Below are 25,805 nucleotides of genomic sequence, written 5' to 3' on the forward strand. Positions count from 1 at the left end.
ACTTGAATCACGAGGACGCAGGTAGAATGTGTGGTCATCCATCCTTTAACTCCGAATCGGTTCCTCGAGGCTTGGGTGATGACGGGAGGCGGTTTCCTCGCTCTGTCGGCAGGCGGTACGGCTGCTGATTCTCGGCGGGCTGGTGGAGAAATCAGCGACGTCAACTTGATTGAAGAGGGAAGAGAAATCTTTTTCTCTTCACTTCTGCAGGCAAACGGATGAAGATACGGATTGCTCGGCGGTCTCCTTCGGATCCATTAGAGGGTTCAGTGGAACACAGAGTAATCTTAACTCGTACATCGAGATTGTATGGCCACAGTTTAAAGTCGGATGTTACTTCCTTGTGCCACGAGGCTACACCCGAGAGCAGCGATGAGCTACACACGGTGAGCAAAGTTGCTGGAAGCAATGTCCGGAAGGGTCTCAGAGTTATTTCCACTCCCGATGACGTCATGGTTGAGGGCCGTTCTGTTGTGTGCCTCATCCAATAGGAGTTGAGAGTTCGATCCTTTAATGAGCAAGGCTTCATGGGAATTGTAGTCTGTTTTGGACTCCCTTTGTTTGATTTTGGCTCGGTTTTTATCAATAAGATTTATGACTGTTTGTGGGCCTCAGTCAGGTTTTACGACTGTGTTAGGCCTGCCTTTGTCTTCTATCTGAATACATGAGGCCCAACATTCCCCCCTTTGGTCTGAAGAGTTGGTTGTTATCCAGCATCTTTAGAGCAACTGAAGGGCCGAACAGTTCTTGTCGGTTCACAGTAACCTGTGGGTTACGCCATCCATGTATTCCTGATAGGAAAGAAAATGGTTGCACAGTCCATACAGTTCATTAGAGTTCACAGAGGCTATATCGTCTGGACAGAGAATGAGGCACATCTGGGCATAGAACTTCTAACTAAATCTAAAACTACATTCATCACACATAAACATTTCAAGTTATTGGTGGGCACAACATTAACCGTAACACAATCCTTTGTTGTTCTTTGGTGATAACACAAAATCAAAGTAGGACCTGACAATGGTTACTAGGACCAAAAGGTTAGAGGAAAGGATAGGAGGTTAAAGGTTAAAAAGGCTTACCCTTGGAAATGATTAAGGATAACCTGTGGGATGGGCTCGGCTCAGACTGGTGTGTAAAACGCGGTTGTACGAGAAGGAGGGAGTCCAGTCTGGCCTGTAGGTGTTGAATGTACCTGTACGTGGCGTGTGCAATAATTGCCGTGATGATCTAACCACTGAGGAGGAGCCAGAGGGCAACCAAACTGATAGGGTGTTCTTGGTAAGATGACGATCAGCTTATGTGACTAGGAAATATAGTGGTCAAGCTAGTCTGTTTGAGACTGAATTTAACTAATTTCTTCCCTTCAGCCTGAAGCTGCTGTTGAAGGGTGTCATCAACGGTGAGGTTGTGACCTCTAAATGCATCCATGATCTCAGTTTCTGCGTCATGTTTGTCGACGTTGAGATGATGGAGGACAATATTGTCAATGTGCACGGTGGCTCCTTGGGGAACCATTAAGAACACTGTTTAGTTTGGTAGCCTTAGTTTAGTGGCTGTATCATGGTGGTTGTATGACATTGGGACTTCGGTGGCTGGTGTTAACAAGCCAGCGATTGCCTGCTCACACTACCCTTGTCTCTGTTCCTTCATCTTTGACAGACATGCTACCGTGACACTTTTGTTCAGGGGATTCGGCACTTAGGCTGCAGAGGTAGTTAGTCACCTCTCTAACAAAGGGGTTGCGTTTGGACAAACCCATTGAATGTCCTTTGTCTTGGTACACATGTTTAGGTTAGGGATAAGGTAGAGCGAGGGGTCCTTATCATGGTAGGCGAGTGTTGGTGGTGTTTTGAGATGAACGTGTGTGTTACCTCTCTGAAAACCAACATTCAATACAGATTTTAGTCGGTATATATTCTGCTTTTCTATGATGGTAGATTGAGGATAAATCCTATTTCGAGGTATTGAGGATTTACATGGATTGGAATTGCACTGCCAAGACTATATGCCAGCTGTATCTGTGAAGGTTGCACAATGGAGATAGTAGCAGATCTAAGGATTTGTTCGACAAGGTCTAGGGAGACCAGGTAATCTGGAATCCTTCCACCACTCAGACTGTTGACTGAGGAGCTAATTTCCCTGATGAGGTCCTGCATTAGATCTCTAACGATATGCACATAAGTTGTCTTCTCTGACAAAGTCCCTAAAGCATGCAAAGTGTTATTGATAAGAGCGGAGTGCAAATTTACAGTGACTATAGTACCCTGAAGGGTTTTACCCAGGCCCTGTAATTGTTCTTGGAGTCCTCGTCTCTGCTGGATTTTTGGATGATGGCGACTTGTCCATCTGAAGCTGGCAAACTGTTTTCTGGACCAAGTGGTCTCGGTATGTCAACCTGAGCCCACGTGTCCACGATGGCGGTCAGTGAGCGGAGCCAGTCGGTTCAGTAGGTCCTGGCCAACTAACAGTGGTTCCGTATTAATGGGACATATGTAAACAGGGTGTACTAGCGTCATCCCTTGAAAGGTAATGTCGATCCACACCCGTTTTGTGATAGACGACCTATCTTGCGTGTAGCTTGTGATGCTTGCGCTGCAGTTCTGTCTGTAAAACTTTGCCAAGGGAGAGCTTTGCTCTAGCTACCTCTGCGAAGGTGTTGGAACCAATTAGACTTATTTCGGAACCAGTGTCGAGTAGTGCGTGGGAGCTGATGCACCCATGTGTCAGGCGTTGCCCTTACGGTACAGATCGCCCAAGAAGGTCAGAAAAGGAGTGTGTGGCGTGTTAGGAGTGACTGTTTTGGGGAGTAACTTGGACCCTGTTCCCCTTTTTCTGACCTACAAAGTAAACTTTCGCGTTAACGGGAGGGGGTACATCATCTAGTCATACTGACGGGGTTTCAGCGCCGTGTTCCTTTGAGGAGTTTGGTGGACCTGGTGAACAATGGAGCACGTCAAGCTTCGTTACTAACTCAGTCAAGCATCTCCGTATGTCCTCCATTTCCTTTCTCAAATCTTGTTCTCTGGGGGGGTTTGAAACCTTGTTTACCCACTCACCTTCTTGTTTGGGTTTTCGTTGGAACCGTGCCTTTCCCTTCGGCTGGTGAGCGTTTTGTCGTTTAGGCCTGCCATGACCCTGGGGGTGTGTCTGGTTACCACCCCCCTGGTTTTGTTGCCTACCCTGCTGGCGGAGTGATCGGCGCCTCTGGGGTCCTGTTCTAGCATTCACCTTAAAATTAAGGCATTTCATTGCCTTCAAGCGCTAGGTCTGCATATTCTGAGACTTGGATCCCCAGGGCTCTGGCATCGCCTTCGTGCCCTTGGACAGGGCGCACGCGTGTCTTCCATGCTAGTTGCGCGTACCTTCTTATTTCCTGCATGGTGTGGTTGCCCGTTCTGCAGTGCATCGTGACGTCATATCGCACGCTCTCGCGGAGGTTGTGAAGGAAAAGAGACTTGAAAGCTCATTCCTCCTTCAGACCTGGTGCGTTACTTCCTTGGAAGTACATGGTTCTCAGGCATCTGTTATACTCGCGCGGAGGCTCGTGTCTCTTCTGGGTGATGGCGAAAGCACCAACGGTAGTGGAGGCTTCATTGATATACAGCGAATACTCCTCGCATAGGGCTTTACACAGTGCTGAGTAGCGGTTTCGGGTACCAGTCGGTAGCATTTCCATGAACACATGGACATTCCTTACCGTGGTCTTCCATATGAGCTTGAGTTTTTCACGTGACGAAGCGTAAGGCAAGTCAATCAGACAGTGCTCAATTTCTCTGAGATAACTGTCGATGTTTGAATCTCGATTATTTGGGTCAAAGCGCTCTATGTCCCCTGCGAGGGACTCAAGTTGTCGGGTGCTCAAGCCTTGGTGTCGGTATGACCACGGGTCGTCCGAGTCATCCGAAACTCCATAGTCACTCGGATTGCTATAGCGATGAGGATGACTTCCTCCCCTTTGTGGTGTCTAGTCGACACGTGGGGGTGGATCACGGGTTGTGTACAGCTCCCTGGCTAATGGGAACTTCAAACCGCTTACACCACTCTGGGCTTGGAAGTAATTTTACCCCCTCCGTGGTGTGGAATCAGTTGGTTTGAAACGCACGGTGGCATGACTGAAAACTGACTGGGGGGGGGGACTGCAAGGAAGGGCACCTGCATCCAACCAGCGGGCTGCTGGAGGAGCTTGAAAGGTGTCTCAGAGGACGAAGTCAGAGACTGTACCGCTAGGGGCAGCTCGGCTCCTAGCATGTATCCCTGGGTTTCTCAGGGGCACATTTCTACGCATAGCGCTAAAGAGGGGGCCCTCTTCTATGTCAGATGTTGTGTTGTGCATTTCAGCTGCACTTACCTGATCTGACTCTATTCTTAGCTGGGCAGCTTGAAGCTGCCTGCGCAGGGTTTCGTTTTCCTCCTGCATCCGGGCATTATCTTCCTGTGCCTGGACTTTCTCAGCTTGGGTGCACATAACTTCTTGGTGCAGGCTGAGATTTTCCCTCTGCACTGCTTGGTAGCTGCTCTGCAGCTGGGCGAGCTGGGCCTGGTGCTCTGCGGTTTGCAGTTGGGTTCTGCGGTGATGAAGAAGGAACATTTGGCCCACTAGGTCCGGGATGGTGCTCTTTGGCTTCCCGACCAGGTTGTTGACATAATCAACGAGTTCCTGCAATGCTTCATCACAACGACTAATATTGTATCCGTTAAGGTTATCTCTCTCCTCTACGAAGAGACGGAGGACAGCAGCGACCACATCTTGCAGTGCTGGGTCGACTGACCTCCGTGGAGCTTCAGCTCCAGTCACACAGGGCGATTGGTGACTCATTTTACTGGGGCAGTAAAAAATTATTGCGACACAATGGCTCTGATAGCGTGAGTTACAGTTGCTATAATGCTGACACGAATGCACAGGTGAGAGGCTTCGACCTGTGGCTTATGGGCTACTGTTATGTAATGTGCAAATTTCATTGCATTCTCTCAAAAGCCACTTCTGATTGGCTCAGGACACCTTTGGGGTGCGGCCAATTTCAGCTCAAAAGTTTCCTACCAAGGCAGAACTCTCTCCGTCTCCTCTCTTCTTTGGCTCTCTTGTTCTTCACTTCCTCTGCAGTTCCTCCACAATCTTGCCCTTATGGCTTGCAGCTTCCGTGCCATGTAGAGTCCAAGGAAGCCTCTCACTCTCTACTCTACGGTTCACACACCCAACGGGAGTCGCGAGTCCTCCTTGTGGAAGGCCTCGCTTCAAATCCCACCTCATCATCCATCGAGACAACAACTATCAACAATCATAAGAGTTCAAGACATTGATGGAACAAACTTTCTTCAAACGCCAAAGAACCAAGCAATGCAAGGAAACGCAATGACATGCAAGTACATCTCCAGACTTTTGCTGAAAGTGCTGGTGTATTATTTAAATACTTTGGGTAATCCAATTGCAAATCGATTTAGACTCAAAGAAGGATAAATGGTTCTTAAGGCATTGTCAGCAGACTCCATTAAGTTCATTTTCTCTGTATTGATCATTCTGTCACTTTACTTACCAACCTGTTTCATGTTGTATGTGTTAGATTAGTATATGTGTAGAATAGCAATAAAGTTTGTATTTAAAGATAATTTGACTGTGGTATATTTTGATAAATAATCTCATCCCTGTTTTTATAAGATCTCGCTTCAAAGCTATACCTAAAATATGTGTGATATTATTTTCAATAAGCCATGAGAATAATATTACTCCAATAAGTGAATTAATCATAATTCCCTTATTAAAGCTAATTCTTCACAATAGAAATTGTAAGCGGATACAAGACGTTGTATTACGATTTTAATGGTGGAGCATTTTATTCAGACAAATAATCAAATTATTTGTCATTTATCTTGCTTATAATGGTTGTCGAGCACGACTAATTCCTTTATAAATTACCTTACATAATGATGTAGAATAAGGACAGTTTAAATTAATTCCTAGCTCACATACTGTTCCTACAGCGCCACCTTTGTTACTTTTTGTGTTGGTTCAGCCTAGCGGTTGGAGTTTGTTTTGTGGATTAACACTCCTTCGGGACAGTTTGTGGATGAATCTGCATGTTCTTTGTGCTTATGCCTCCTATTGGATGGAGTTTGTTTTGTGGAATATTTATTGCAAATCAGAGTGATTAGGGTATGTGTTACACATGTAACGGCTGAAATGGCCAGCTCACTGAACATTCGTTTGACTGCCCGAGGAAACTGAATGGCCCTTTTTATTTTTTTTATTTTATATATATATACACTATATTGCCAAAAGTATTCGCTCATCTGCCTTTAGACGCATATGAACTTGAGTGACATCCCATTCTTAATCCATAGGGTTTAATATGACGTCGGCCTACCCTTTGCAGCTATAACAGCTTCAACTCTTCTGGGAAGGCTTTCCACAAGGTTTAGGAGTGTGTTTATGGGAATTTTTGACCATTCTTCCAGAAGCGCATTTGTGAGGTCAGACACTGATGTTGGATGAGAAGACCTGGCTCGCAGTCTTCACTCTAATTCATCCCAAAGGTGCTCTATCGGGTTGAGGTCAGGACTCTGTGCAGGCCAGTCAAGTTCTTCCACACCAAACTCGCTCATCCATGTCTTTATGGACCTTGCTTTGTGCACTGGTGCGCAGTCATGTTGGAACAGGAAGGGGCCATCCCCAAACTGTTCCCACAAAGTTGGGAGCATGGAATTGTCCAAAATCTCTTGGTATGCTGAAGCATTCAGAGTTCCTTTCACTGGAACTAAGGGGCCAAGCCCAGCTCCTGAAAAACAACCCCACAAAATAATCCCCCTCCACCAAACTTCACAGTTGGCACAATGCAGTCAGACAAGTACCATTCTCCTGGCAACCGCCAAACCCAGACTCGTCCATCAGATTGCCAGATGGAGAAGCGTGATTCGTCACTCCAGAGAACGCGTCTCCACTGCTCTAGAGTCCAGTGGCGGCGTGCTTTACACCACTGCATCCGACACTTTGCATTGCACTTGGTGATGTATGGCTTGGATACAGCTGCTCAGCCATGGAAGCCCATTCCATGAAGCTCTCTACGCACTGTTCTTGAGGTAATCTGAAGGCCACATGAACTTTGGAGGTCTGTAGCGATTGACTCTGCAGAAAGTTGGCGACCTCTGCGCACTATGCACCTCAGCATCCGTTGACCCCGCTCTGTCATTTTACGTGGCCTACCACTTTGTGGCTGAGTTGCTGTCATTCCCAATCGCTTCCACTTTGTTATAATACCACTGACAGTTGACTGTGGCATATTTAGTAGCGAGGAAATTTCACGACTGGACTTGTTGCACATGTGGCATCCTATCACAGTACCACGCTGGAATTCACTGAGCTCCTGAGAGCGGTCCATTCTTTCACAAATGTTTGTAGAAGCAGTCTGCATGCCTAGGTGCTTCATTTTATACACCTGTGGCCATGGAAGTGATTGGAACACCTGAATTCAATTATTTGGATGGGTGAGCGAATACTTTTGGCAATATAGTGTATATATATATATATATATATATATATATATATATATATATATATATATATATATATATTTATTTATTTATGTGTATTTATGTGTATGTGTGTGTGTGTGTGTGTGTGTGTGTGTGTGTGCTGGTTCCACTAGAGGCTGGAGTTTGTTTTGTGGAGGTACACACCTTCGAGACAGTTATGTGGATGAGTCTACATGTTCCTTGTGTTTATCCCGCCTAATGGCTGGAGTTTGTTTTATAGATTATCTTCTGTTGTGTAATTCTGTTTTACAAATTTTGTATAGAAACACCGGACTTGAGCAATCCGACGGCAAAGTTGTCGCGGGGGCACTCGAAAGCGTACATGGACTGGATGGACGCCGGTTGGCGTTGTCTGTCTTTTTTTGGGGGGGGGGATTTCGGGGGTTGATTGCATCAATGTTGGAATGTGGTCTTTATAATTTTCTTTTTGACACACAATCTATTTTTTTCTAATATGTCAAAATGTCAGATGTGTATATGAGTGGATTGTCTCTCTCCATGTGGAATGTAAATTGGGTTGGGGCACCCCATAAAAAGAAAGAAGATTATTTCTTTTCTTAAACATAAGAAATATGAAATAGTGTTTCTTCAAGAAACACATCTTTCCCTGCAGGAAGCTGAAAAATTTGGGAAGATATGGGATAGACATGTTTTCTTTAGTGCTGACTCAAGTAAGAGCAGGGGAGTCATTACACTGATAAGTAAACGTATACAACTCAAATGTCTCAAACAGATTAAAGATAAATTAGGAAGAGTCGTTATTGTTTTAGCAGAAATTCAGGGGCAAAGGTTGATTTTGGTTAATATTTACACACCTAACGCTGATGATCAGGGCTTTTTTATAGATCTTGAAGGGATATTGCAAGCCACTGGCACCCCTCATGATATAATATTGGGAGGAGACTTCAATTTATTGATGGACTTAGTCCTTGATCATAGTGAATCAAAAGTGTGTAAGCCCCCTAGAGCAACATTGATGCTTCGTAGGATGTGTACAAATCTTGGTCTTACAGATATTTGGAGACTTTTGAACCCATCTGGTAGGGACTATAAATTGTTTTCATCAGTCCATAAGATTTATTCTAGAATAGATTTTTTTGTTGTTGTTTTTTTTATATCCAAGTCCCTCATTTCATCTGTTGTGGATTGCTCAGTTGGAAACATTTTAGTCTCAGATCATGCCCTGGTGAGTTTAGAGGTGTTGTCACATATGGAGAAAAAGAAATCATATAGTTGGCACTTTGATGTTTCCCTTTTGCAAAATCCTGAATTCCAACAAATGCTAAAGGCTGAAATCAATGTCTATATGGAGACCAACTGGTCCTCAGTATCCTCTGTGGGTGTGGCTTGGGAGGCACTTAAGGCTGTTCTTAGGTGTCGGATCATACAGTATGCCACATTCGCCAAAAAATCCAAAGCGCAGGAAATCGTGGAGTTGGAAGGGAATAGTAAAAGTGTCGAGGCAGAGCTGAAGCGCCGAATGTCTTCTGATGGCCTCAGAGAATTTACTCCATTGAAATACAGATACAATTCTATTTTGTCACAGAAGGTGGAGTTTTGGCTATTCAGGGCAAGACAGTTATATTTTGAGTTGGGGGACAAAGCAGGGAAGAATTGGCTAGATATATAAAGCAGAGAGAGACTTTTTCTACCATTCCCTCAGTTAAATCTGCTGGTGGTGAAATATTTATCTCACCCATTGATATTAATAATGCTTTTAAGAATTCTATCTTAATCTCTATAGTTCCACGTCTTCGTCTACTGATGAAGACATTAGAAACTTTGTGGAACCTTTAGAACTCCCTAAATTGATTCTGAGATAACCTTGGAAGAGCTTGGTGAGGTAATTAAGGCCTTGCCTACAGGCAAGGCTTCGGGGCCAGATGGTTTTGCCGCTGAATTTTTTATATCTTATGCCACAGAATTGGCTGCACATTTGTTAGAAGTTTATACGGAATCATTAAAGAATGGAAAGCTTCCGCCAACCATGACAAAAGCCCGGATCAGTCTGATTCTTAAAAATTATTTAAGAATTGTTCTGTCTTGCCCTGTATCCATTAGCAGCCATGATAAGAAAGGAGGATGATTTTCCAGGGGTAGTGACGAGAGGTGTGGCGCATAAGTTTTGCTTTATGCAGATGATATTTTATTATTCGTTTCTGACCCCATTAGATCTATGCCTTGCCTCCATAGAATTATTAATTCCTTTTCTAAGTTCTCAGGATACAGATTTAATTGGTCTAAATCCGAAGCTTTGGCTCTGACAGCGTACTGCCGCTGCGTACTAACAGCTTTTCAGCCGGGCGCCTTCCAGTGGCCCAAACAGGGCATTGAGTATTTGGGTATTTTATTCCCAGCAAATTTGTGTGATTTAATTAGAGTTAATTTTGACCCTTTAATAAAAAGGTTTTCAAGTGATTTGGGCAGTTGGGCTTCATTACATTTATCTATGATTGGGAAGCTTAATGTTAAAATTAATTGTATTCCAAAATTCAAATACCTGCTACAGTCTCTCCCCATTGAAGTTCCCCTCTTTTACTTTAAACAATTTGATAGTTTAGCTAAATCCTTTATCTGGAAAGGTAAACATTCTCGGGTGCATTTTAATAAGTTACACAGGCCAGTTGACAAAGGTGGATTAGGTCTCCCCAATTCTTTGTTTTACTATTATGCTTTTGGTCTCAGACATTTGGCACATTGGTCACTTCCACCTGAGAGAGCCCCTCCCTGGCTCTTTATTGAACAGGAGGTCCTTGCCCCTATTTTGCCATTGCAAAGTCTTTCTACCAAGCTGCCCGGAGAACTGAAGACACATACCGTTATCTCACACATGTATTTAGTGTGGACAAAAGTTTCCCTCGTGTTCAGTTCGGACATTTACCTGAACGTTGCCGCAAGGATTTGGTTAAACCCTAAATTGTGCATTAACAAGTCCCCTTTTTTGCTGAACAGAATGGATTGAGAAGGGAGTTGCTATGCTGGGTGACATGTATGAAAATGGAGCATTGAGATCCTTTGAAAATATTATACAGTGTTTTGGGATTCCCAGATCTCAATTCTTCAGGTATTTACAGCCGCGCCATCTACTTTGTACCGCCTTTCGGTGCAGTATGCATCCCCCTAAAGCGGCAGACGCTCTTGAGATGGTGCTTGCTGCTTTTAGAAAAGCTCATGAAGCTTCAGTGTACTGTTCCTGGCTAATTCAGAGTCTAGAGGATGGGGTTTTAACATCTCTTAAGAAGTTATGGGAGAGAGATGTGAATTTATTACTGGAAGATGGAGAATGGGGTAAGATTTTTAAAAATGACAAGTCTATGTTTAGTGAAGCAAGGGTGCGCCTCATTCAATTTAAGATTCTGCATCGTTTTTATTGGACTCCCTCTAGATTGTATAGGCTTGGCCTTAAAGACACACCTACTTGTTGGCGATGCCAATTAGAGGATGGGGACATAGCCCATGTTTTTTGGATCTGTATTAAGATTCAAGAGTTTTGGTCGAGGGTTCAGAATTTTATCTATGAGGTCTTGAGCACTCAGATTTTCATATATTGATAAAAGTTGGTTCCGTGTTTTCATGTCCTGTTTGTTCATTTGCGTATGGAATCAGTAAAAATTGTTAATAACAAAAAATAATGTGGTCACAATACTTCCAGCCTAATTCATGTAATGGAAAACTGCAATTCTTATTAAAACATTTTACAATATTTCATTATTCAATATTTCATTTCAATAATTCTGTTCTCTTTTTCTTTCATTTTTATTGTCAGGAGAATATAACATATGATACAATGATATACATATAAATTCATATTTGATAATCCTGTTTAAAGATACAAAATATGGGCTAGCCTTTCGGCACATTAAAAGAAAGCACAGGCTCAGAGTGACCATTTTTGGAAGTTACATTTGTTTGAATATGCTGCCTAATGATGCTTGCTCATAACATCTGTCTATATGTATTAAAATACTCACAAATGATAATTCTCTCTAATGAAATGTGAATGAACAAAATGCAAACAAATAACTCTCCGATTCATGGATGACCTTGTGAACGCTATATGTTGGCCTGTTGAAATTCTATGGTTATAGTGCCCCTTAGTGGTTTAGAGCTGTGATTGACGTGCTGATTGCTGCAGTAGAAAGCCTATTCTGGTTGAAAACCAACTGTACATTATTTATTTTTCTGGAAACCATGGTCACGCACACACAGAGAGCAAGCGGGTGGGAGAGAGAGTGTAAAAAGAGTACTTTGAAAGAGTGCACACTCTGCCACTCTCAGCCGGAATAATCACATAAGGACACGTGAAAACTGATGAGCAGTATTAAATACACAATGTGTGATAGTCCTTACTGTAAAGAGCACATCACTATGAAGACGACAGCTAAATCCCAGACATTTTTAGCCAATTTTTTAATCACAGCCGGACGCTTTTTTTTCAGCTCCTAAAAGGACATTTCCAGTAAAAAGAGGATGTATAAGTTATGCTCAGTATAGAATGATTTTAAAAATTCTTATCCAGTAAACATGAATGACTGAAAATCATGGAAAGGTGTGGGAATCTTAATGGTCCTCAGTATGTATGGATGTGTGCTGGTGCGTGGCAGCTTGTGTTTGACATGCTGTTGGTTGGTTGATCCGGTAGGAGATGGATATTGATGAAATCCTGAAGAGAGCGGAGACCAGGGAGAATGACCCTGCACCATCAACTGTGGGAGAGGAACTCCTGTCACAGTTCAAGGTATATGCTTTAGCACTGTTGTAAGACCTTCTCAGAGGCTGTCAATCAAGACCACAACATGATTACAATGCTTGCTCTCTCCTTCAGGTGGCAAACTTCTCCATGATGGATGACGAGGAGATTGATATGGACACGGATAGAAGTGATAAGAACTGGGATGATATTATCCCAGAGGAGCAGCGAAGGAGACTTGAGGAAGAGGAGCGACAGAAGGAACTAGCAGAGATTTATTTACTTCCCCGCATGAGGAAATGTGCTAAACAGGTTGGCCTTTTTTATTTTATATGAAAGTGGAATTTAGACTGGAAAGTAGGGTTTAGAGAGGGGGAATGGGATCGGGACATTACCCAGGTCAGACTCGAACCTGAGTGCCCACGAGCCAACAGCATTTATTTCCCAAGCATTTGCGCAGAACACTGCACCACAGCTCTTACCTGAATGGGTTAGCCAATCACACGCTACAACAATTTCAGCAAATGTTCCACAACCTGCTTTGTTTGTCAAATGTCTGTTTGTAAAATTTGATTTTCAAGAAAATCAGATGCTTATTTTATATTTATTAATCATATACCTGTTATACATTATATGGATGAGCATACCATTCATACCAAACTCGTGACCCAGGAGCTGTCATGGTAGTGGGGTGGTACTATACCTGTAGCTCTTGGTAATGTTTTTATTTATTGGTTTATTTGGTAATAACAGATCAACTTTAATGGAAACGAGGGCAGACGCAGCCGGAACAGGCGATACTCTGGTTCAGACAGCGATTCTGTCTCGGACAGGAAACGGCCTAAGAAACGAGGAAGACCTCGAACCATTCCAAGAGAGAACATTAAGGGCTTCACTGATGCTGAGATACGAAGGTAAAACCTCTAATGCCAGATTATCAAACGTGTATTTAATTTTTTGACCAAGATGTAACAGTAGTACATTTATTGTATGGTAACAGTATTTTACCATTTTTATTTTAATTTTATTTTTGGCTTGAAATTCAACCAAAATGGTTTAAATAAACATAATAGGATAATCCATTTAATTAAATAATGACATTTTTGGCAGAACTATTTCTTTTTTTATTCAACCTGCCACTCCAAACATATTATAATTTTATTTCTTTTGTGAAACACAAAAAGAGAAATTTAAAAAAGTCGTCACAGTTTGGATGCACTGAAATTTCAGCCACTGAAAAGTTTCAACTGAAAATGTTATGGCATTTTTGACTGAAATTTCAGACCAGAGTCATTGTTCACTTTAATTACTTGGTAAACAAACCCTTCGAAAAAAAAAAAAATTCACCTTTTGTGTTCCACGGAAGTAATACGGGTTTGGAGCAACGTTAGTAAATAATGACAATTTACATTTGTGGGTGAACTAATCCTTTAACAAATAAATGGTACTTCATGTAATTTAATTTATTTTTTATTTTTATTTGTAACTTGATGGATGTAAACAAGAAGATCATTCATAACCAAGTCTGGCACCAGGGCAAAAATAGCTTCACATGTAACTGTTTCAAGATGCAAAACGAATATAATAAAACAGTTCTGATTCTAATACGATTTAGTCTGATTTAATGTGACAAGTTGCTACTTGCTGCATGGCAATTTCATCAGATACTACAGAGGATCGACATAATAGCAAAATCTCTACCGGCTGACATTTCTTCTGCTGCCTGGTATATACTGTCATAACATGTTATAACTTAAAAGTGCCCAATGTAACGTTATTTTTTTCTCCATACAGATTTATTAAGAGTTACAAAAAATTTGGTGGTCCTTTAGAAAGGTAATAAGCTTTTTTTTTATCTTTTTTTTTTTTTTTTTTTTTTTTTTTTTTTTTAAAGGCAGTGCTACTTTGGCCCCTTGTTTAAGTCACTGTCTGTGATTGACAGGCTTGATGCTATCGCGCGAGATGCTGAGCTGGTGGATAAATCGGAACATGATTTGCGGCGGCTGGCTGAGACAGTACACAATGGTTGTCTGAAGACCCTGAGGGAGAACCCATGCGGACCTGAGAAAACCTCAGGCAAGAGTGTCATGAAACTTCTGACACACTGACATTACTTAGTGTCTGTGTAACTATGCCCTCATTGTATTTTGTCTTTCCTTGTGTCATCAGGAGGCAGACGAGGGAAGGTAAAAGGACCCACCTTCAGGATCTCAGGGGTCCAGGTCAATGCTAAACTGGTGATTTCTCATGAGGAGGAGCTTGCATCATTACACAAGGCCATTCCTGCAGACCCTGAGGAGAGGAAGAGGTAACCAAACACTATCAACTGCAGAACTTTGTATGTTTACGGAATGCTAATGTCTTTGACATAAAGGGATTGAAGATTGGCACGAACAACGTGTCTGAACAAGACACAGTGCAGTTAGGCATCAAGCAGTAATCCTATCACAAGACATTTTGTTGAAAACTTGGTTTCTGTTTTTGCTGTGGTCAAAAACGTGCTCCTCATAGCTGTATATTAAACATAAAATGTGATTTGGTTAGCTTTTGTCACTTTGCCTATCATTGTATTACTCTGCGATCTCTACAAGTAAGGTAATAAAATAATTTAAACACAAATCAACATTTCATGTCCATTTATTTATTCTGCAATTAGTTGTTTAATAATTGGGATAATTAACTTCTAAAATAAACAGGCTCATGAGAACTCTGAAACAAACTGGAGGTTGAATTCAGTGTACCTGGAGACTTCATGAAATCTTTCTTCTCACATAATAATATAATTACAAATCAAAATAGTATTTCATGTCCATTTATTTATTTACTTGGTAAAGGTCTATGATTACCAGCTCTGGGTTTATCTTGTGAAAATCACTGTGTACATTATCCCTTATCTTTCATTTTCAGGTATATAATCCCATGCCACTCAAAGGCAGCTCATTTTGACATTGAGTGGGGTAAAGAGGACGATTCCAGCCTGCTCATCGGTATCTATGAGTATGGATACGGTAGTTGGGAAATGATCAAGATGGACCCAGACCTCAACCTCACACATAAGGTAGAGAAACAGATGGAAATGACAAAACATTGCTCCCATGCTGTCTATTGTATCTTGCTTGCTTAGTTACACTTAATTATGTTGTATTTCTGTTGTTATTGTGTATATCAATGCATTATTATATACTATAATATATAACACTATTGATAATTTGATTGTGATACAATATACTATTATATACAATATAATATACTATTGATTGTGATAAAACTACTTGTTACAGCTCCTACCAGATGATCCTGACAAGAAGCCACAAGCTAAACAGCTGCAGACTAGAGCTGACTACCTCATAAAATTACTGAGCAAAGACCTGGCCAAGAAGGAAGCACAGAAACAAGCCGGCACAGTGAGTCATTGAGATATTACATAATCCTCCCAAAAATCACTTTGTAGCACAAATTATCTTGCAGATTCTGAAAACTAAGACAAAACAGGCTGCAAAGTTACAACAATTCAAGGCATGGGTGTAGAATACACAGGGGATGTCTCCCCCTCACTTTCAATAAAACCAAATTGTCTGCCCCCCAGACTTTTTCACCGGGCAAATGTGTTTACATTGTGTATTTAATACAGAAAATGTGTATATATGTAAATGCAGATGTTAAAATTTACTGGTCAGTCTTTTAAAAGACGAGATAGCTGCTCAACTTTGACTATTGTGTGAGTTGTTCACGCCAATATTAGCAACATGGACAGGTATAAAAACATTTCATTAAAACAAAGTAATCTAATGCATAATAAATCTACTAAAATGACTTATTTAATCATTAATACTAACAATAGGCCTATAACAGACAGCTGCAGATCTATTAGGCTGTATTTACACACAATTGTTATCTAGTCTGCTTACTCTACATTAAGCTGTGTTTAAAAAAAAAAAAAAATATATATATATATATATATATATATATATATATAAATAAATAATAATAATCACATACATTTAAACTATAAATCCATCCCCACTGCCCCTCCCCAAGAGCCTTCCAAAAAGTTCAGATAGCTGCCCCACTTCATATTAAACACCCCCAGGTTGCCCAGCCTTCTATCTGACATCTCCTCAAATGCCGCCACCCTGCCCATCTCCGTGCACCACTCCCGAAATGAGGCCACACCAGCCGACTTCCATCCCCTCAGAATGATCTGTCTACTGATCATGATACTGCATAAGACCCAATTTCTTATGTATTTATCCCCTATACTAATGACCGCCCCATCGCCTAAAATACAGTGTCTGGGGCAAAATGAAATTTGAGTGCCCAATACGGCACACATAAAACTCTGAATCCTTAACCAGATTTCTTGGATCTTAACACACCACCAAAAAACATGAGTTGTGTCCCCATCTTCTGATTGGCATCGCCAGCAGGTGGGTGTGTCTTTAAGACCAAGCCTATGCAATCAAGAGGGGCACCAATAGAATCGATGTCAAATCTTGAATTGCTTAAGGCGCACCCTTGCATCTCTAGATGCAGACTTGATGTTTTTTAGAATCCTAGCCCACACTCCTTTCTCCAATACCAAGTTTAAATCTTTCTCCCATAATCTCTTGAGAGAAGTTAAAGCTCCATCCCCCAGACTCTGAATTAGCAGGGAGTAATACACTGATGCTTCATGGCCTTTTCCAAAAGCAGTAATCACCACTTCCAGAGTATCTGCCGCTTTAGGGGGGTGTATGCTACTCCCAAACATAGTACAAGCACAGCTGTAAATACCTAAATAATTGAGACCTGGGAATCCCAAAATGTTGAACCAAATTTTCAAAGGATCTCAACATTCCACTCTCATAAATGTCACCGAGCGTATTAACCTCCCTCACAATCCACTCTGTCCAGCAGAAAGGGGACTTATTAATACATAACTTTGGGTTCAGCCATATGCTCAGCCAATTAAACACTCTGGACACTTTTGTCCATACCGCGTGCAAATACGAGATAACGGGGTGTAACTTAACTTCTCCGGTTAGTTTGATAGAAAGGCTTTGCAATGGCGAAATAGGGACAAGAACTTCCTGTTCAATACAAAACCAGGGAGGGGCTCTCTCAGGTGGAAGCGACCAATGAGCCAAATATCTGAGACCGAATGCATAATAATAAAACAAAATCTTGGGTAGGCCTAGCCCACCTTTGTCAATTGGCCTATGCAATTTACTGAAATGTAATCTGGGATGTTTACCATACCAAATGAAGGACTTCGCTATGCTATCAAATTGCTTGAAATAATAGAGGGGGACATCTATAGAGAGAGACTGTAGCAGGTAGTTGAAATTTGTAGCAAAATTCATTTTAGTAATATTAACCATCCCAATCATAGATAAATGTAACGAAACCCACCTGCCCACATCGCTCAAACCTTTTTATTAAGGGGTCAAAATTAACTGTAACTAAATCACACAAATTTGCTGGGAATAAAATACCCAAATACTTAATGCCCTGTTTGGGCCACTGGAAGGCGCCTGGCTTAAAAGCCGTTACCGGGCAGTACGCTGTCAGAGCCAAAGCTTTGGGTTTAGACCAGTTAACTCTGTATCCTGAGAACTTGGAAAAGGAATTAATAATTCTGTGGAGGCAATCATAGATCTAGTAGGGTCAGAGATGAATAATCAAATATCATCTGCATAAAGCAAAAGCTTATGTGCCACATCTCCCGCCACCACCCCTGGAAAATCCTCCTTTCTTATTGTGGCTGCTAATGGTTCCAGGGCAAGACAGAACAATAAGGGGGAAAGAGGGCAACCCTGCTGGGTGCCCCTATCCAGAGTAAAATAATCTGAAACTAATCCATTTGTTTGTACCGCCGCTACTGGGTGTTTATAAAGTAACTTAATCCAACCAATAAAAGTATTCCCGAATCCATACATTCCCAAAATCTTAAAAAGATAATCCCATTATACCATATCAAATGCCTTTTTGGTATCAAGTGAGATGGCAGCGATCATTCGCACTGACCACATGATATTGATGAGATTCCTAATGTTATCATTAGAGCTATGGCCCCGAATAAACCCCACCTGATCTATATGTATAAGAGATGTCATAAATCGATTAGCCAAAATTTTGGACAATATTTTAACGTCTAGCTAGATCAGTGAAATTGGACGGTAACTCTTACACTTGCTTGGATTTTTGTCCTTTTTAAGAATCAGACTGATCCAGGCTTGTGTCATGGTTGGTGGAAGCTTTCCATTCTTTAATGATTCCGTATAAACTTCTAGCAAAAGTGGAGCCAGTTCTGTAGCATAGGATCTAAAAAATTCAGCGGCAAAGCCATCTGGCCCTGGAGCCTTGCCTGTAGGCAAGGCCTTAATTACCTCGCCAAGCTCCTCCAAGGTTATCTCGAGAATTTTTTTGCTCAGTCGTCAGTTTAGGGTGTTCTAATGGTTCCACAAAGTTTCTAATATCTTCATCAGTAGACAAAGATGTAGAACTATAGAGATCAAGATAGAATTCTTTAAAAGCTTTATTGATATCAATGGCCAAGGTAAATATTTCACCACCAGCAGATTTCACTGAGGGAATGGTAGAAAAATACTCTCTCTGTTTTATATATCTAGCCAGATGCTTCCCTGCTTTGTCCCCCGACTCAAAATATGACTGTCTTGCCCTGAATAGCCAAATCTCCACCTTCCGTGACAAAATAGTAGTATATCTGTATTTCAATTGGATCAATTCTCTGAGACCATTAGATGACATTCGGCGCTTCAGCTCTGCCTCGGCACCTTTAATATTCTCTTCCAATTCTACGAGTTCTTGTGCTTTGGATTTTTTGGTGAAGAACTACCTTAAGTGCCTCCCAAGCCACGCCCACAGAGGATACTAAGGACCATATTTTGAATTCAGCATTGATTTCAGCTTTTAGCATTTGTTGGAATTCAGGATTTTGCAAAAGGGACACATTAATGCGCCAACTATATGATTTCTTTTTCTCCATATGTGGCAACACCTCCAAACACACCAGGGCGTGATCTGAGACTAAAATGTTTCCAATTGAGCAATCAACAACAGATGAAATGAGGGACTTAGATATAAAAAAAAAAAATCTATTCTGGAGTAAATCTTATGGAATGATGAAAAAAATGTATAGTCCCTACTAGATGGGTTTAAAAGTCTCCAAATATCAGAAAGACCAAGATTTTTACAGATCCTGTGATGCATCACTGTTGCTCTAGGGGGCTTGCACACTTTTGCTTCACTAAGGACTGAGTCCATCAAAAAATTAAAGTGTCCTCCCAATACTATATCATGAGGGGTCCCAGCGGCTTGCAACATCCCTTCAAGATCTATAAAAAAGCCCTGATCGTTGACATTAGGTGCATAAATATTAGCCAAAATAAGACTTTGTCCCTGAATTTCAGCTAAAACAATAATGACTCTTCCTAATTTATCTTTACTCTGTTTGAGACATTTGAATTGTAGATGTTTCCTTATCAGTGTAATGACTCTCCTGCTCTTACTCGAGCACTATAAAAAAAAATGCCCACCCCATATCTTTCCAAATTTTTCAGCTTCCTGCGGAGAAAGGTACGATTCTTGAAGAAACGGTATCATATTACTTAAGCTGAAGAAGAGAAATAACCTTCCTTCTTTTTATGGGGTGCCACAACCCATTCACATTCCATATGGGGAGTGACAATCCACGCATATTAACATTTGACATTTTGACATACAGTACTGTGCAAAAGTTTTAGGCACTTGTGAAAAATGTTGCATAGGGATTTTTGGGGATGTCTTCAAAAATAATGACATAAATAGTTTTCATTTATCACTTAAAGTCCAGTAAACATAAAAAGCTAAATCAATTTTCGGTGTGACCACCTTTGCCTTTAAAACAGCACCAATTCTCTTAGGTACACCTGGACACAGTTTTTCTTGGTTGTTGACAGATAGGATGTTCCAAGCTTCTTGGAGAATTCGCCACAGTCCTTCTATTTATTTAGGCTGTCTCAATTGCTTCTGTCTCTTTATGTAATCTCAGACTGACACGATGTTCAGTGGGGGGCTTTGTAGGGGCCATGACATCTGTTACAGGGCTCCCTGTTCTTCTATTCTAATCTTTTCTATTTGCAAAAGTAATGTTTGGGAGTCTAACATTTATATTTCCTATTGACAATAAAACTGAAGATATAAATAACCATCTTAAGACAAATGCTTTTGTGAAACACCTTATGTGCTTAAGACTTTTGCACAGTACTGTATAAGAAAAAATAGATAGTGTGTCAAAGACAAGATTATAAAGGCCACATTCCAACATTAGTGCAACAATCAAACCCCGAACATCCCCTAGAACAAAAAATAAAAAACAGAAAAAAGAAAAACATGCGCATTAACCACGCACATGACAGCGCCAACTGGCGTCCGTCCCTCCAAACTCAAACAGTCCATGTATGCCTACGAGACCCCCCGCGACAACCTTGCTGTCGGATTACTCAATTCCGGTGTTTCTATAAAAATTTTGTGGGACAGAATTACACAGCAAAATATAATCTATAAAACAAACTCCAGCCAGTAGGCAGAATAAACACAAAGAGCATGTAGCTTCATCCATAAAACTGTCCTGAAGGTGTGTTATTCTACAAAATAAACTCCAGCCTCTAGGCGGAACCAGCACAAAAAGAGCGTGCAGATTCTTCAAACAGTCAAACTAATGTTCAGTGAGTCGGTACACTTGGCTGCAACATGAGTGCATGCAAATTACTTCAATGATTTAGCCATAAATACTCCACAAAATAAACTCCAGCCAGTAGGCAGACTAAGCACAAAGAGCATGTAGATTAATCCACAAAACCGTCCCGAAGGTGTGTTGCTCTACAAAATAAACTCCCGGAACCAACACAAAAAGATTGCATGGAATCTTCAAACAGTCAAACGAATGATCAACGAGCTGGTCCACTCAGCTGCAACGTGAGTACCACAAGATGACTCACTCCATTGAATTTATGAAGGACATCGCTTGCTCTAGGCATGTGAATATTTTACGGCGATCCTTAGCATCTATTCTCAATTTGGCCGGGAATATCAGTGCAAAAGTGACCTTCCATTGAGTAAAAGTTTCTTGCATTCCTTGAATCGATCACATTTCTCTCATCGAGTTCGCAAAGTCTGGGAACAAGAAAATGCCATGGTTCTTCCAAGAAAGCCTTCCTTTACTCCTCGCCTCATGTAACACAAGATCTTTATCGGATGATCTCAGAAATTTGGCCAGAATTGATCAGAGCCTGTCTCCTTCTGTGGATCGCCAAGCCGGAACCCTGTGAGCTCGCTCTATTTCCAAAGCAGACTCAGAAGGAGCCCATCCAGGAATTACACCATATCCTGACCATCTTCGGCCTCAGGAATTCCGACAATACGGACATTATTCCGCTGGCTACGGTCCTCCATGTCTTCCAACTTCTCCCAGACACGGTCAAAATCCACCTTGGTTGCTAGCGGATTAGCAGATAATTCCCTCTCTGATGACTCCAGGTAATCGATCCATTTCTCGACAACCCCCACTCTTGTAACCACATCAGTGAACTTGGCTTCCAAGTCAGCAACAACCTTTGTCAGCATTGCTGACATATTCAGCTTCTCTCGCCGCATTTCCCACATCTCTCCGACCAAATTGACTCCCGGCCTGCTTTTAATGTCTCCAGAGCCCGAGGATTTTGAATTATTTGACATATTGTCCTCTTAGAACAGTTATGGAACAGAGTGTATCGAATCTCACTGGTTTATATAATAAAAAGTATTAAAACTAGCAAACGTGACTCTCTAGTACTTGGTATTTTAAAAAAAAAAATGTATTCCCTTTTCTCCCAATTTGGAATGCCTAATTCCCTCTACTTAGTAGGTCCTCGTGGTGGCACGGTTACTCACCTCAATCCAGATGGCGGAGGACAAGCCTCAGTTGCCTCCGCTTCTGAGACCGCCAATCCGCACATCTTATCATGTGGCTCGTTGTGCATGACACTGCGGAGACTCCGCATGTAGAGGCTCATGCTACTCTCCGCGATCCACGCACATCTTACCACGCGCCCCATTGAGAGCGATAACCACTAATCGCGACCACGAGGAGGTTACCCCATGTGACACTACCCTCCCTAGCAACTGGCCAGTTTGGTTGCTTAGGAGACCTGGCTGGAGTCACTCAGCACACCCTGGGTTTCAACTCGTGACTCCAGGGGTGGTAGTCAGCGTCAATACTCGCTGAGCTACCCAGGCCCCCCTAGTACTTGGTAATTTTAACATCAGTGGCTATTAAAATATTGAACTGAGCAGAGATCCCACGGCACCCCTAGCCAGTTGTGGCGGCACCCAGTTTGGGAATGACTGATATACATTAATACTTATTCTTTAATGTTACAGTTTGACTGAGAAATAGTTCTGTAAAATTAGCCATAAACTTTGTATTAATGTAAGTTATCCAGCCAAGAGTGAGCTCTCTTTGTTGTCAAAAATGTTCCTGTATCAGTGTTAGGCGCTGAGCTATGCACTACGACTATAAGCTACATAAGGGCATATACACGCAATGATGTTGTGTGTCAGTAGATCAATATGGTTTTTTATACTTGCATTTTCTATCATTTAAAGCTGCACTACGTAAGATTTTTTGGTTAGAGATGAACAAATTGTCATTATTGATTGAGTACATAAACAGTCAGTGTTCAAAACAATGTCCTTACCTTACCCCAAATCACTACGGTAAGCTGTAAATGCTCCAAACAAACTTTGTGTGAAGGTCCCAAAGCACAAAATCCTGTAATACAGGCATCGATGCAGTCTCTTCTGCTCTGTAGGTAAATTCATGGAAGAGGAAACCGCGAGGCAAGAAGAATAAAGCTGTGAAACCAAAGGTGGATGAGATGACGAACAGTCTGTCCTCATTGCCTCCATCAGATAAGAGCTCTGAAGATGAAGATGAGAAAGAGGAAGAAGAAAAGGTTTGTGAGACAACATTAAATCAAAATGAACTAAATAATGGTTCCTGGACCTTTTTCCATATATATTTTCAACAAAATTACTAATTTCTCAACCTCTGATACAGCTTTTCTAATGATGTATCTAAGCCACATGGGCAGGATAAATACTATTAACCAATATTATCATTGCCTAACATGCCAACATCCAATCAAATCCTGATGGATAAAATCAAGTTGTGCCCTACATTATTTCCTGCAGAATATTCTGCAGAACAGTGGGTCACTAGTGCTGTTTAATGTTGCCTTAAAGTGTTTTTTATTTTGTGTGTGTTCTCACAGGAAACACCTCCTGTGAAGCCGCCCAACAGAAAGGAGCGGGCCACAGAACGGGTAGTAGAGGAGGAAGAGGAGTCTGAGGAGGTGCCGCCTGTGGTAAAAGAGCTGGAAGAGGAGGAGATAATGGAGAAGATGGTGAAAAAAGATATCAAAAAGGAGAAAAATGAGGAGAGCCATGACAGCAAAGACAGAGAACCAAAAGAGAAAAAGGAAATCAAGCTGGAGCCTGTGCACAGAGGGGAAGAGTCTCCTGCAGAGAAGGTCAACATCATTATGACACTGACTATATAACAACTCTAATAACACACCCTAAACTATGTTGTCTCAAATCTTACTGAGCTGCCTACCCATGCTGTATTTTTGGGAGTTATAAACATGTTCCAAGTTGTTCCAGAGGCCACATACCTAGGATCCCCAAAATGCTGTCTGGGCAGCTTACAAATTTATGGGACAGCAATGTATTACTGTGGTTTTTGTACCCAACTATTGGGATTGTTATTTAAACTGCCATTGATTGTGTTCTCAGGCTGTGGAGGTGAAAACAGAAGCGTGGGAAAAGAACGCTGATACTCCTGTGCACACACTGGCAGGAGGAGAGTGTATACCAGCTTCTGAGGAGACTGAAGAACTGGATCAGAAGACCTTCAGTGTGGTGAGTTACAGTCTATATCAGGGGTAGGCAATTATTTTGGTACAGGGGCCACATCGGCTTTAAGTAGTGCATAGGGGGCCACATTGTACTACTTTTGAGATAAAAAGTTCTGCATCGATTTGGTTCTTGTATCTTTTAAGCCCAGAAACAATTGTGAACTAAATTTTCTGAAGTGTATGTGACTGATGGGACTATTCTGCAATTGCCTAAAGTATTTTATTGCTCTACAAAGGTAAGATACTTTTCCATCAGGCATTAAAAAAATAAAGAATAAAGGCTAGTTTTAACATTCAATTTAATACACTACTTCAGGGGTCTGTTTTAATAAAATAAAAAGAGTGCACTTGCATGCATGGTTGCCAGATTGCACAGAATAAATATAACATTAGGCAGGATATTTCCAATTTGTTTAAATATAAATCTCTAATTGGGGGGTTTTCATCTCTCATCTGGCAACCTTGGGCATGTTAAATTATTGTGGAGGCGCATTAGGTCCCAATGTAAGATAACTGAAATATCTAATGAAAAATGCTTTTTAGGATAATTGAGCCACTGGCTAGATTAAACCATGCGGAGGGCCAGATCCAGCCCACGGGCTGTAATTTGCCCATGTCAGGTCTATACTCTTATACAGCTATACAGCTGGAAACTTGAGCTCAGGTGGACAGTTTGTTACTGAAATTAACAGAAGGTAGGTACTGTAGTGACCAAATTGCTGTTTAAAGATGTCTGAAACAGTCATTAGCTGTCATTAGTAATTAATGTTTCATACCCTAGTGAGCTGTCTCCAATCTTTGTAGATATCAGCCTTCTAAAGGCCAAAGTATACTTTGTTTGTCCGCGTTGCTTAACTCTCCGCACACAGTATGCATGACGCAAATTTCGTCATTGGCTCAGTCTTCTCGTACTGTCCGCATGCGGACCAGATTTTCTCGACACGCGGACAATCCTCGTCTGTGCACATCGTCGCTGCATGCACCTGCCGTTGACTATACTAAAATTAACACAAAGCAGTCGTACTTTGCATGCGTCAAACGTATTCACTCATGGTCATATAATGAAGGTAAATAGTGGTTGTCAAAAAAAAAAAAACCCACCGGAAAATCAATTGATATGACTCTTGTTACATATTCCAAGTCTTCTGAAGCCATACAATCACTTTTTATGATGAACAGAACAAATTTAAGACATTATATACTTTCAAATTAAATAATTAATAAAGTGCTGAAGTAAAATATGGCGGCTATTACAAACCTTGGTAATATCGACCTTATTGGTGAATAACGACTTAAATTTCATTCTGTTCCTCACACAAAGTGATCGTATATGTATTTTTCAAGCTTGACAGACCAGAGTCACAATTCACTCTCATTATATGGCAAATAAACCCTATCAAAACTTTTTTTTTTAAAAGACTTATGAATTAATATGGCACGTGCACTTGAACATGCAAGAGCAGTGTGCCTGCATGATATTCTTTTACTTAACCTGTTACTAATGTCCTGATTATTTAATGCATTAATAAATATTCCAGTTCTGTCAAATAATGTCTGAGAATTTTTGGAATGTTTAGAGCCTGTTTTCTCAATCACAAGGGTTTATACAGTCAACTTTTAAATGATTATATCTGCATTGGTTTGATATT

At 41.3% G+C, this 25,805-nt stretch overlaps 1 protein-coding gene across 7 annotated transcripts in view; it reads left to right on the top strand.

Annotated features, from left to right (window-relative positions):
* The window catches only part of LOC127433271 (chromodomain-helicase-DNA-binding protein 1-like), a 294,229-nt gene that overhangs the window by 212,660 nt on the left and 55,764 nt on the right, over positions 1-25,805 (top strand). For all 7 annotated transcript variants that reach the window (XM_051684997.1, XM_051684994.1, XM_051684996.1 and 4 more), the window contains 11 exons: positions 12,170-12,265; positions 12,353-12,529; positions 12,971-13,131; positions 14,012-14,053; positions 14,160-14,293; positions 14,387-14,525; positions 15,125-15,275; positions 15,499-15,621; positions 23,050-23,193; positions 23,512-23,769; positions 24,035-24,160. In XM_051684997.1, the coding sequence (XP_051540957.1) occupies positions 12,170-12,265; positions 12,353-12,529; positions 12,971-13,131; positions 14,012-14,053; positions 14,160-14,293; positions 14,387-14,525; positions 15,125-15,275; positions 15,499-15,621; positions 23,050-23,193; positions 23,512-23,769; positions 24,035-24,160 (1,551 nt within the window). The remainder of the gene's footprint in view (positions 1-12,169; positions 12,266-12,352; positions 12,530-12,970; positions 13,132-14,011; positions 14,054-14,159; positions 14,294-14,386; positions 14,526-15,124; positions 15,276-15,498; positions 15,622-23,049; positions 23,194-23,511; positions 23,770-24,034; positions 24,161-25,805) is intronic.

This window comes from Myxocyprinus asiaticus, chromosome 43 (assembly GCF_019703515.2).
Source record: "Myxocyprinus asiaticus isolate MX2 ecotype Aquarium Trade chromosome 43, UBuf_Myxa_2, whole genome shotgun sequence".
In the NCBI taxonomy this organism is placed as follows: Eukaryota; Metazoa; Chordata; class Actinopteri; order Cypriniformes; family Catostomidae; genus Myxocyprinus; species Myxocyprinus asiaticus.